The sequence below is a fragment of the Nannobrachium achirus genome, assembly GCF_963921795.1.
Source record: "Nannobrachium achirus genome assembly, chromosome: 20".
In the NCBI taxonomy this organism is placed as follows: Eukaryota; Metazoa; Chordata; class Actinopteri; order Myctophiformes; family Myctophidae; genus Nannobrachium; species Nannobrachium achirus.
Genome location: NC_137827.1, coordinates 22,267,222 through 22,281,380, shown reverse-complemented (window position 1 = coordinate 22,281,380; position 14,159 = coordinate 22,267,222). Strand labels below are relative to the sequence as shown.

The following is a 14,159-nucleotide window of genomic DNA, read 5'->3' as shown; positions in this document are numbered from 1 at the left end:
GCGTTCTAGTTGACCTTGTACCAGTGAACTGCATGTAGGCTACTGTCATGTATACCTTTTCCTATGCAATCAATCAATCAATGAATCAATCAATCAATCAATCAATCAATGTGTGATGGCCACATGTGATGTGATGGCCACACCTGCAGCCACACAAAGTCAGTAAAACAAGGTAGATATTTGTCTTTTTTGGTTTATTCATTTAGTACAGGGGTTTTCAACTGAACCAGGGACCACCACCCTGACTAATCAACCAGGGGACCACTGTTGTGTTGGGTGGGGATTAGTCTCTTGATTACAGACTTCTGCATTACTGCAAAGGGGAAAAGAGCGACAGAACTTTTCCCTGATGATGGCTAGCCAGATTGGGTGGGGATATAGGCTATAGATTAGAGTTAATTGCCATGCAATGCATCCCATGTCTATAATGCATTATAATCATCTTATAACACTGTATGATTATAGTTATAAGAACTAAAATACGCATAACCCTTGGCTGTTTCTCAACCAATTGTTCATGGACAAATGTTCTTAAATAATGACTGAAATATTATTACATTTTTTTGTGAGCAGAGCATTCTTTTATTTTAGAATTTCTTAATGCAGCCTGATATACTGTTTTGTAACTTATGTATGAGGGAGCAGACACACCCTATTACATAGGCATTCTGAAACACTTCCACTTTCTTGAGAATCCAAAGCCCTTTTCTGTGGAAGTTCTTGAACTCATACTACAGTTCCCAGTATCTGCTGTCAACTACAACTTCGGTCGCCAGGTCATTGAGTGGGGGCGACTGCGACTGGTATTGGCAGGCTCAAGAACATAAACTGGACCACTGTCACAAAGTGTGATATACATATAGCATGGGACCATTTTCAGAATATCTTTGAGCCCTTAAACCTTTAGGGATCCAGGAAAAGTCCAAACAGAAACAAAGTAACATATGTTTGGATATAAACGGGTCTATAACATATGACAAAGCTACGGTTGCAGGTAGATTCAAAGATTTTTTCACAAATGTAACGAGCAATTCGGTGCAGAAGCTTCCTGCTGCTGCGCCTGGTGAACCACAGAGGATCCACAGCTTTTATGAGCCAGCCTGGTTTTTCAGCCAGCCTGTTTTTTCTTTTAGTATGGTATCAGAAGAAGTGCTAAAAAACTGCTCTCGTAACCAAGTTATGGATATGTAACTGTAGTTGTTCCTAATGTGGCAAGTTCATTCACTCAAAAACATGAATTAACATTTTAGATAGATATATTTTAGATATTTCAGAAAAATGTGATTGTTAGAGGCATTTTGGGGTAAAAGTTGGGAACCAGTAGCCTGACCCTCAGCCTGAATTGACATTTCGTTTCACTCCATTATTCAGTCTGAAAGTGCTTCCCTCCAGAGCTGTTTCTGGGATGGGCGTTGCCAAAGAGGCAGTCTTCTGCGATTGGTTCACCATCTGACCAACACAACAGTAGCAAAGCAGATGACATTGTGTTGTTATGTGTGGCTGGCTAGTGGCTAGCCTGTTGCTTGCTAGTGCTACTTGCTAACCAAAGAAACAGCAGGAATAGGAGCACAACAAATTAGTAATCAAACATAACATAACATGTCTGCTACTGATGTTTCATAGCGAGATCAATACGATCATATTTTACCGCATTTTACCGACGATTTCACAACGCTGATTCGCCGTACGGATTTCCAAACGAGGAAAACCTCTTCAATGAGAGCAACACCAGACTCCCTGAATCGCCAAAACAAAATTGTAAAGGGGTGTGGCTAGCGATTCAGGGTCTGAACCAGGCTAGGGAACCAGTCTATTTTACACTATCCTAAAATGGTGGCCCACATGCCAACTTGCATAGTCGGCCCACTGGGCATATGCCCGGCATGCCAGATGCCCAGTCCACACAGCTCATAAAGCCTTCCGTAAAGCTTTACCGTTAAATCGGGTCCTTTGCAGGTCAAAGCTGCAGCACAGACATGCTGAGCAGCTTAGAACATTTGTCAAGTCAGGTGTGAAAGTAACTAGTAAGACGCCCTAAGGACGAGAAGCGAGACCTCATGAGACTGACAATATGTCCATATATGGGTGTTCCCATATATGGTTATGGGGGCAGCAGTGGCTTAGGGGTAGGCCGTCTTAGAACACGGAGGGTTCCCGAAGTTCGATCCCGGGCTCCCCCAGAGTTAGTGTTGAAGAGTCCTTGAGCAAGACACTGAACCCCTAGTTGCTCCCTGTGAGCAGGTTGGTGCCTTGCATGGTTTCCTCCGTCATCGGTGTATGAATGTGTGTGTGAATGGGTGAATGTAATGCACAATCTCTATTAAGCGCCTTGGACAAAGGCGCTATATATGACCATTATTACATTTTCTCACTGTACTTGTGCTGTTCTACATTTTTGTCTGTAAAATAATCAATCAATCAATCAATCAATCAATCAATCAATCAATCAATCAATTCACCGGCGGCCATTTAATACCTCAAGAAAGACAATAGCCTCATATAACGGCCGGCACACACCAGAGAAATAACGGTGAAGTCTAGGGCTAGACTATTTGTGTATCAGAAGCGAATCAGATATGCTTTCTCAGACGTTTTTTGAAATGCTACGAAAAATATCTGAAGTTCCTCTACGTAAAATGCGTATCACGGTAGAATTCAATTCAATTTTATTAGAGTGTCAAATCATAACAAGTTATCTCAAGACACTTTACAAAGGCTAAAGAGCCGATCATGGTAGAACACACCACTGGTTCGAGCGGACGGTTATACACAGTATAACCAAAGACAATTTACACAGAAGTTGACAACTTTATATATTATAGGCCTATATACTGTATGCCAGTCCGATCAGCGGCTCTTACTGAAAATTGTTGCCTGCCCTCAACTCTTTATTTTTCTTTTTTCTTTTTTTATTTCTTTATTGCTTTTTGACATAAGTACAATACGCAATAGTAGTTTCTCTTTATTTTTCAACTAGCATTTATCCTTCCATCTTAAATTAATTAATGTTTAAAGCAGTGGTTATCAACCTTTTCAAGCCACAACCCCCAAAATAATCATATTTTAACTGGGGACTGAGTTGAGGAATTACATTTCGTATAACACGTTTCTTATTGTGAAAATAGCAGATCTACATGCTCACCTGAGAAAAACAGAGATCGGTGAACAAATGCTATTGGCCGCTGAGACTCAGCGGCTCATATCCCCACCCTTCTGGGTTATAGAACGTCCGCGATTGGCCGACATCACATTGTGACATCACATTCCGTCCTTGTCCCTTGTATGCCCATATATGGAGATCCTAATGTACAGTTGTAAAACAACGTTTTTCAGTAGAACCGCCTATCCAACCAATATGCCCAAAAAAGAGGACAAGGACTGAAAGACAGATACTGACACGCACGGACGCATGTCTGGGGTCTCACAGCACACGGTTGGTTAGATTTTTGCCAATGTTCTTAGCTGCTTCCCCTGCAGTTACTGTACTTGCACAATATACAGTAGTATGAAACAACATTTTTTTTTGTAGAACCGCCGATCCATGTGCCAATATATCCATATACATGGATCTTCATACTGTATATGGGTATCAGGCAGTGCAGGAATTTCATGGAGGCCATGAAGGCCATGGCCGCCGTTGCCCCTCAGTTTGACCTTGTGCCCCTTAAACCCATGGCATGACCTGAGGCCACAGTGGCCTTAATGCCCCAGCTTTATCTATTTCACAGAAAGACCTGCAAAAAAATCTCTGTGCTTTGTAGGGTTGGAACAGGTCACCACCACCAGAGGGGGCAACCTTCCAAAAATGTTATCCCAGAGAGACATGTTTTGGATTTATGAACTCAATACCATGCAACCACAGTTCCTAAATGGTGACTTCTCTTTCAAACCCTTCTTATAGCGTGCACTCTTGGAGTTTCTGATGCCCTTTTTTGTTTTTCTTTCTTAAGGTTCCCCTGAGATGTCTTATTCCTTGATGTGGTCATTATGTATTTTAAATTCCAACCATGATAGAATGTACAAAAATAAAATAAAAACGATATATTTTTATTATCTGTGATTTGTCTTTACTGTGATCTTTGTACTGATCTTCTGAACTGCCATGTTGCATGGTGATACTCATATTGTATGTAATTAGTAATTGATTACTTTAAGCTAGCACCTCCCCCCTACACAGGTTTTTACTTTTAAACATGCTCTGAAGAAGGCTTTGTGCCAAAACTCGTTAGCATTCAGATTAAAATGGAACACTGCATCTGAGCCTGTCTTGCATCTTCATTTTGGTGTGCTGCTTTTTCCACTTCTGTGGATCCTTGAGTTCAGTTGTACCTAGAGCTGAGCACCCACTGCCCAAATCAGTGGCAGCAATCAGAGGAAGCGCACCTGTTCTCTTCTCCTTAACAGATTTCATTATCCTCAGTATTTCATTATCCTCAATTCATTATATGAATTCAGTATATGAACTGAGTACAAAAGGACCCCAATTTAAACAAGCCATTGAGCTTTCTTGTGGTTTAAATCCTTTTGGTTGACCTTGTATCAGTGAACTGTACTGTCCTGTACTTTTTCCTATATGCAAACTTCTAATAAAGTAGGCCTAGATTCAATCAATCAATCTGTAGCCTGGGCCGGGAAATAGTTATAGTTCAATCTTGGAAGTGAAAAATGTGTTTGTAGCCTATTGATTGATTGAATACTTTAATAGACGTTTGCGTAGGGAAAGTACAGGACAGCACCCTGTTGTTGAGAAGAAGGTAGAACTGCATTCTGTCGCGCTTGGGCACAAGTAGGCCACACATGACCTTTGTGTGCCAGCAGAGCGTGCCATGAGGTGTTCCTTCACTGACACCACCACTGGCATCACCAGGAATGCTTAAATTGTCCCTCTTTGGCTGTGAATGATGACGTTACCAGAAATGCTGGTCGCTGATTGGCTACGGGCTTAAACACAAACTACCTACCTAGTACCTACCTACCTTCATACCTACATACACATACCTTCATACGCAGCCGAACGCAGTACTTGTGCGCTCTGGTGGCGCAAGTAATAATGATAACTACAGTAACATGCATATTAATACATAAGAACCTCAGGTCTACACTAGAAATGTAGGGGGGGAGAGATTTCTTCCGTTTGGTATCGTTTTTTTCTCCCTGTCCATAGGCTAGCGGACAACACCCAACCCGACGTATTAAAACCGATTAACACGTACGTACGCATGAACTACCCGTAGCGAACCTTTGTCAACCGTGGGGGCAGTAGTGAGGAAAATAACTTTTCCTCTGCAAAGAGTGGAAAGATGTTGTTCTTCAACGTCTGTAAATATCAACCATACCTCTATCTATTATTACATTCCTCCTATTGCCGCATCCCACTTCCAAGCCCATTCACGCCCCCTTTACATCGACTTCAACTCAGTCGCCTAGGACGTAAGGAATACCGCCCCTAACGCTATCATTCGCCCCCCGTCGCCATGGTGACAGCCCTCCATTGGCTCATTCCCAGCTATGGGACCGGCGGATCCAATTTCAACAGAGGGGGGGCGTCGCAGTAAGTGGAGTGAAATTTGACACCACTGTGTTTGCATGTGCGTGCTGCTGCTGCTGCCTCCACAGTGAGGGCAGAGAAATAGCAGAGGCATAACAGTCACTTCTCTCCAGTGCGTCCGGCGGTCAAATATGTCCGACCGGAAACGTGCACTGCGGCACAATAGTTCCGCCACAATAGTTCCCCCCCAAAAACATTTTTTTTTAATTTTTTTATTTTTATTTTTTTTTTAGCTTTTTTTTCAAAAAACTTTTTTTTTTTTGAAAAAAAAAGTTTTTTAGTAAAGAAGCGGGCGTGGACTCTAGATGTGAGCGGCCCGAAGGGCCGCGAACCTCTAGTATGGTACAAACATGGAAAGCTCTGTGGCATGCCGTGAACGGCGTTCTCATCAAGAGCCCTATGGTAAAGTGAAACGGCAGTGAGCCTCGATGGAGTCTAGCCTAATATGTTGAAAAATACCCCATCATAGTTTCCTTTTTATGTAGACCTTTATGTACTGTATTGTCCTTTTAATAAGACGGAAAATATGAAATCCTGTTGGTTAATGATTAATCACCAGATTCGAGAGATGGGGGCTACTGAGTGTGGTTCATCCAGCTAAAATCCGTCTCACTTGCGTTTCGAATCGCTCTGTTCTGCAGCTCTGCTGTCTGCTCTTGTGTGCTGCGAGGTGGTGCAATACAGGCGTGTGGTCCCGGCGGAAGCGGAATTGGAGCGGAGGGCGGGTCGGCCCGCACATAACGTAGAGGAACTACGCATTACAACATCATTAACGTATGTGCTCTCTCACCCAAAACGTACACAAAATCAAACGTACAGAACTATAAACGGCCCTTAAGGCAATCCGTACACTTCCTCTTCTTGAGAATCCAAAGCCCTTTTCTATGGAAGTTCTTGACCTCCTACTTCCCAGTAGCAATGCTGTCAACTACAACTTAGGTCACCAGGTCATTGAGTGAACTGCTTCTCAACTTGAGGTCCATGGTGTCTGTCTCTTCTTGGCTATAGTGGAGTCTCATGTCATTTTCTGGCTCAAACCTTGCCCTGTTATTTAGCTTTACTGTAAGCTCTGGGAATTCTGCTTGACAACTCTCATCCAGAACGTCACAAGGGACTGTGCTTCATTTGACTCTTGACTCTCGAGTCAGCGGACAGGGCAATGAGCTGATCCTCTTTTGTTAGGGAGGGGTCGTTTTTTATTGAGGGGTGTTACTGGAGGAAAATAGGGGAGGGTCATGCTATTTCAATTTCAGTCCTAGGGAGGGTCTGCTGATTTCACTTTGAATTCAAGGGAGGGTCATGCAATTTTTCAAAAGCAAACAATGGCTCCAGAGGTACAGGCACTTATGCAACCATTGTCAACAGCCTTCTGCTTCATTTAATGACAAACCCTGGGTGCCATCCCTGGAAATGCCCCACAGTCACTGCAGTTAGTGTGAATGAACTGAAGTGGCTGTGTTTATACTACAATGCATTTTCCTAAAACAATGGAGAGCTGTGTAAGGCAGAAACAATGGTTGTCAGAACTGTATCACCCCTCCCTAAAGTAAAAAGTGAAAAGGTGCTAAAAAGAATTAACGACCGCTTGTTGAAAATGCGCATTTGACCCAGATTTGACGACAGGCAATCAACAGCACAAAATGAATGGCAGCCGTTACAAGCCTTCTCTGTGTTGTGCACATGTGTCAACTGTTTAATCTGTAACCTAGATGTCAAATAACCTGTTCTCAACCTGTGAGAACTTCTCACCTTTTATGTGATGTCCACGTTGACTTTTACACTAGCAGCACTATAGGCTACTCACTGTGTGTTACTTTAGTTTGGAGGGTGTGTTAGTTTATATTTGGAAATGTGTTTTTGGGATGAAGTGCAGCTGGGATCTCAATGCATTATATTAGCCTATTCATTATTGTTCATTGCTGCTGCCGCCCGCACCCGTTTTTAACCATAAAAAAAAAATCCTAATTATTTACAGTAAAAAAAGAAAGAAAGAAAAAAAATCTCTGTTCTGTTCTCGCCACTGGTTAGGAATATAATAATATAGGTTTTATAGGCATAATTTTACTGTGGTAAATGCCATGTTGTAGGGGAGGGTCAATCTTTTTTATTTTAATGCTTGGGGAGGGTCACTGATTTTTTCCCCAATTGAGAGGGAGGGTCATGGCATTTTATAAAAGGGCTTATACATTTTCTCCAGTCACACCCCTCAATAAAAAACGACCCCTCCCCTAAGTTTCTCCAAAATAAATACATATGGAAATAAATCAATGAATCTTATCTTCACTTTCATTGCTGAATGCGTGATCACTGATCAGGGACCACAAGCAATACCTCCACGGACCACCAGTGGTCCACGGACCACCAATAGCAAACAATTTTAAGAATATAATTTTTTCTGTCAAATATTTCATATTGTTCAAATGACAGAAGAGAAGTATTTGCATTTAAATGCTCCATCGTGCTGGAACAAAGTTAAACTAATCTTTACATCTTTAAAGACAGATTTATCCAAGGTGATTTACATAGATTGTGCATTACATTCACCCATTCACACACAGATGGTGGAGGAAACCATGCAAGAGACCAACCAGCTCACCAGGAGCAACTAGGGGTTCAGAGTCTTGCTCAAGGACTCTTCGACATGTGGCCAACCTCCTGAGCCACAGCCACAGCCACCCCACTTTATAGTGCTTTTCTAGCATAGTCCTGGCTTGGCGTAGGCCTACTGCATCTCTATCTTCATGTTTTGCATTCCATTAGTACCTGGAGCCAGGTACCAGGTACTATTAGAGTTTTGCATTAAACTGGGTGTTTAATGCAATTCACACATTATCAAAATGTCAGGAGTCTGCTACACACCAGTGAACTAATCCCAAAGTATTTAAATTAGAATTGTTGTCTTTAACTTTGTCATTAATATTGCATTTCCAAATTGTGTTTGTGAGGGAAATACTATAAAAGCTGACACCAGTGTTGGCTCACTTAGTTGGTTTCTATAATTAAAGAAACAGTTTAAGGAGGCAAAGTGAATTAAACCCCGGTTTGTGAAACATTAATGATTGGCCACTCACACGGTGTCTTCTACACAGCGATTTCAGACATCTGAACTCAGCTGTAAATATTTGATAGGCAAAAGTCTGTCATTGTCACTTCTTTTCCGCAACATACAACAAGGTCTGCCTACCGTCTAACTCACTGTATGGCCAGAGTCCCCTGCAAAGCCCTGATAGACATAATAATGGACCATGACCATCATTGTTGTCATCTTGCATTTCAGCACAATAACAAGCTCTGGGGTTAAACAATCAAACCTTGATTATACCAGTCTGTAATGAACATGATTAAATTGTTTGACTGCTCAAAGCAGTAAAACCTGAGTGCAGTAAATAAAGATTATTAATTAAACTGATCCCACGACTGCCCAAATGAACAAGTTTCATGGCATTGGATAACATGTTGAGAGAAAGAGAGACTCCCACCGTGCAAGAGACATCTCTTTTTACTTTGGACATTCTTTGTGGGACCAGATGCATACCCCAACCTTGGAGTGAGTGAGCATTAACATCAGATGCACAATTCATTCTCTGGTGAGTCTAAATTGTCAATATTCATGATCTGACTGAAACATCTCTGACATTTACATTGATTATTTGTATGGTCTTTTTATTTGTCAAAGGGTATATGGTTGTATATGGATAATACATGTGGAGAAAATTGATTAATTTTGTTTTGAACTTTCGAATTCTTGGTAACTGATCCTTCAACTAATCTATAATGTTCCCATCCGATCCGGGAGGTGTGAGTCAATGCAGATGTCAGAGGTTGTCACAATGCATGGATTGAACAGGTACCAGATCCAACAGCACAGGGAAAAGCTTCGCAGTCTGGAGTTGGAACACAAATACCGTTTGAAAGAAATTGAGCTGCAGAAGATCCCTTTCCACAGTGCTCTGAGGAAATTGAAGTCTGGCTGCTCCAGCTCGTCCCTGAATTCCAGTGCAAAGACTGGATGTCGCTCAACTCTACCACTCATCTGCCATGCACAGACAGCATCAGGCAAGACAGGAGGGAGCAACAGTGTACAAATGAAGATATCTGTAGACTGTAAGAGATGTGTCCCTGATCTACCCTACCTGGAACCAGACATTCTAAACATGAAACATGAAGTTACTGCAGGGACAGGGATACATTTAATGGGACAACAGCCCTCATGGGTGACTTTGACATTTTCAGATATTAAATACAGACACTTAACAATGATTCAGACCGTTGAACCTTTCAGAAAATGGCAACACTTGCTTTTATCCAAAAAGGTTCTTGAGCTGCCTGGTTTTGACCAACAGCAATTCAACTTGTCAACTGTGAACACCTAAAGGTGCCTGGTTGTGGTTAGTCATCACTAGCACAGAAGTTTGAGAAGACTGACAAGGCAGAATCCAGCATTGGTACAGAAATGGCTGACAATAAAATAGTGGCCATGAAAACAGGAGTTACTTGGGAAACTGCAGACATGCCAGCCAAGGTAGATTAATGGTTACATTGTAATGTAGGCTATGTACCACAAGGTGGTGGTATTGCTCTTTACTTATCTAATCAGAGATGGCTTTACGAGTGTACATACAAATATCTGTTTGACAGTTCTGTATGTACTCAAATCACTTGATTTATTTGTATTATTCACAGTCAATATATATATAAAAATACAAATAAAACACACAACTGAATTTCCGTGGAAGTTCCACCCTGCATTTGTAGAATATAAAGCTATTCCATGCATTATTATAATAACGAATAAAATGACAAGATAAAATGTGTTTTATTTGATTTTTTTCATTGATTATATTTGATGATACGTATTTTAATTCAAATTTAACTCGCTCCAGAGTTCAGACAGAGCCCCACACTGATAATACCAAGGACAGGTCACTGACATCACAAAACAAACAAATATGGCCTGTCTCCGCACCTTTTCTTTCATGCGTCATTTTTGTCGAGTGAAAGGCTCGAGCAGTGAATCCTTCCAGTAAACTAAAGTAACTAAGTACATTTACTTGTACTTAAAGTACACTTTTGAGTATTTCCAATTTTTCACTACATGTATTTTGAGCAATTTAGTCACTTTGTAGATTTACAAAACATACATTAACCACTTCAGCCCATGTTAGACCAATTGAAAATAGACGCAGTGTGAGCTTGTAGATCTGCTATTTTCAAAAGATTAATACACATTCGGAAACATGAAATGGGACATTCTGCATAATATGAGTACTTTCTACTTGGTAGGCTACTTTAAGTACATTCTGATGCCGATACTGGAGGACGTAGGTAAATTCTTCTATTCAAGTAAAATGTTAATACAATACTTTCACTTGTAACAGATATATCTACGTTGCAGTATTGATACTTTTACTTCTATCTACCCACCTCTGGGAGCTATGGTTGACGTCACTGAAGAATCCTTGGTATTCGCGAGTCGAGAGAGGAAGTGGCGGTTGATGCAACTCCACACCTTTCCGGTGAGGCAGCGCTGCGAGTGCGACCGTTGAAAGGAGAAAAAGACGGGAAAAAAGCTGGGTGGAATTACCGAGAGAGAAGACTGGGGGCAGATTGGAGGTAAATGTAAATAATATCCCTCTGGACATGGTCTCGAGATAAACGTTTTGTAATTGACGAACACATTGATCTACAGACGTTTAGTCAACGGCTAAGTTAGCCTGGGCTAGCCGAGTGTAGCTCGCTGGGAGGCAACAAGCTAGCTAACGTTAGCCTTTCGCTACAGCTATCATTGAAGCTATCGTTAGCATTAGCCGACTTGATGTGTCTGACACTCCTCCCAAATCTCTCTCTTTTCAGGGGGACAAGGAGTGTGGTTTCGCGAGTGAACAAAACGCGTTGCTGAGTCACCAAAGATCGTTTCGGAGAGCGTCCCAGCACTCCCCCCAAGAACGATTAAGTTAACACGGCTTGATGGAATTCAATAGCCACAGAAAAATCGCCTTTCTCCTCCGGGGGTGCTGAACAGAACGAGGGCTGCCAGTCAGACACAACCACCAGCCGGAATCCACCACAAGGACCGCAGGCTTTTTCCGGGCCTTGATGTGAACTGTGACTGCAGACACGCCGCTTCCCCCTTGCAGAGCACTGTATCACCCAAACTTTGCAATCTGATGCAGTTATAACGTGAACTGTGCAACACAATGGACGTTCTTCTGCCAAATCTGCTACGAAGTTCATGATTGTATTGATCGTGCCATGTTCCATATAGGCCCAGTGGTACTTTTGTGAACTTAGATGCCCCAACCTCCTTTAGCACAAGACTTGTCGCGCTATACCAAATATTAACGTGTGTTCTGATTTTTCTGGCATTTTGTGTCCTTGACTGACAGTCATGCCCTTGCAACTAAACTTGTAGTCACATTTAAACGGTAACGTTCAAGTGAAAAGTTTGAGTTGGGTGACTGACATTTATTTCTCATTAGAGCCGAATATTTATGTACAGAGTTCAAAATGGGGAAAATGCTCTCGAAAATCTTTGGCAACAAGGAGATGAGAATATTGATGCTTGGACTTGATGCAGCTGGCAAGACAACAATTCTGTACAAACTGAAACTCGGACAGTCGGTCACTACTATTCCCACAGTTGGTTTCAACGTGGAGACTGTCACCTACAAAAATGTCAAGTTCAACGTCTGGGATGTAGGTGGCCAGGATAAGATCCGTCCCCTGTGGCGACACTACTACACCGGCACTCAAGGGTTAATTTTCGTTGTGGATTGCGCGGACAGGGATCGCATCGACGAGGCAAGGCAGGAACTTCACCGCATCATTAATGACCGAGAAATGAGGGATGCCATCATCTTGATTTTCGCCAATAAGCAAGACCTTCCAGATGCCATGAAGCCACATGAAATCCAAGAGAAACTTGGATTGACCCGCATCAGAGATAGGAATTGGTATGTTCAGCCTTCCTGTGCAACTACAGGCGATGGACTATATGAGGGGTTAACATGGCTAACCTCAAATTACAAATCTTAATGATTGAGTGATGACTGTTTTAGGTCAAAACTACAATAAAGTTGCAAGTAACGAATAACTTCTCAAATGATTATGGTTAAGAAAACGTTGATTATCTTCCATTTATTTTTAATACTATGTTTACCCCATGACTAATTTAACTGGGTTTCCTGGCTTAAAGTTTGCTTGTACTCTGTAGCAGGCCTAACCTATATCGCATTCATTATTTTGGGGCTTGCTTGATGGATATTAAAATTAATTGGTCTAAATGTCAAAGCCACAGATCACCACCTTTGCCTATTCTTTATCCTGTTTTATATATTTTTTTCTAACAAAGCTGGAGTTTTTATCTTAAAACCTTGAACATAAGCTCCCCTCCTCATAGTTCTAAGATTGTTGGGGTTGCTCCTAAACATGGGCCTGTTATTTTTTTCTTTCTTCCATGGAGAGATATGTAATGATGAATGAATGAGTAGCCAACTTTGAGGGACTAGAAAACATGTTTTAATACAATACTGTGATGCAAAGTATTTCTTCTTGATGGTATTATCACACATGCAAGAAACAAGGACAGTTTACACCATTGCATTGTCAACATTCTGCCTGGACATAAGAGCGGAAATGACTGACTGAAGACAGAATGTTTTGTTACCCACCCCCTGGAAACCCTTAGCGGAGGTGATTCCCGTTTATGTGGGCTATATAGTTAATTGATTGACCATTTTTGTGTCACGTCTTGATAACCTAATTGTGCTGAATATTCAACAAATAGGCCTCCAGTAACTTTAATATGCTTGTCAGGATGCATTATTAGTTATGGGTAACATTGATAGTCATGTAGTCAAGTTGACTCAGTCTTTCCAAAGGAATGTCATTCAGCTCGGAGCTCTCTCAACCTGCTACCACAATTGATACGTCTCAGCATTGGGACACTATATGATGGCATATTATCTGTAGCATGAGAACAGTAACCCTACATCAGAGTCCATCTGTCACAGTCAGAAGGAGCCACTTACCAGTGAGATGTTGAAGACACCCTGTGGTGCATCTCCATACTATTTTGACTGGGGAACCATGTACAGAACAATGTCATTGTAATGTCTTATTAAAAAAAAGTGATTTAAAATCTGTTTTATTTATTTGTATTTACTAGTAAAGTTAACTGACAGTGCCCACTTCATTTTATGTAGCCTACAGCACAAAATAAGTCAAATTTGTCCAAAAGGACATAAATTATGCAGATCTTATATGAATTACACTTGAAATAATTCTGGGAAGAGTGTTGGATAGAATGATTAAGGATCAAAGTAGAGGATGTCCTAGTTCTTTGTTAGTCACATGCTTTATAGTTATGTTTTGCTGACTTTTGATAAAGGGTTTATGTCAGAGCTCGAAAGGAGTTTCTGGTCTCACTGGCACTGTGCTGCCTGCCAGTGAATGGGGAAAATTGTCCAAAACAGGAAGTGCAACTGCTGGTCTTTTGGAACAACGGAGCCACATGATTTCTCGGGCGGGGGGCTGCTACACCAATTCTGAAATATACAGCTGTTAACACATTTTGTATGCTCTTGGGTGTGTTTAGTTGGTGCTGAATTGT

At 41.5% G+C, this 14,159-nt stretch overlaps 1 protein-coding gene across 1 annotated transcript; it reads left to right on the top strand.

Moving 5' to 3' along the window:
* The first annotated feature begins 11,034 nt into the window (after window positions 1–11,034).
* Window positions 11,035–13,633, top strand: arf6b (ADP-ribosylation factor 6b). Its single transcript, XM_080749990.1, has 2 exons — window positions 11,035–11,161; window positions 11,402–13,633. Exon 2 carries the CDS (start codon window positions 12,056–12,058, stop codon window positions 12,581–12,583), a length of 528 nt encoding a protein of 175 aa, XP_080606116.1. The 5' UTR covers window positions 11,035–11,161; window positions 11,402–12,055; the 3' UTR covers window positions 12,584–13,633.
* The last annotated feature ends 526 nt before the right edge of the window (window positions 13,634–14,159 follow it).

What these genes read in the sequence shown, in the direction of transcription:
- arf6b (XM_080749990.1), top strand. Translation starts at nt 12,056, where the DNA reads ATGGGGAAAATGCTCTCGAAAATCTTTGGCAACAAGGAGATGAGAATA.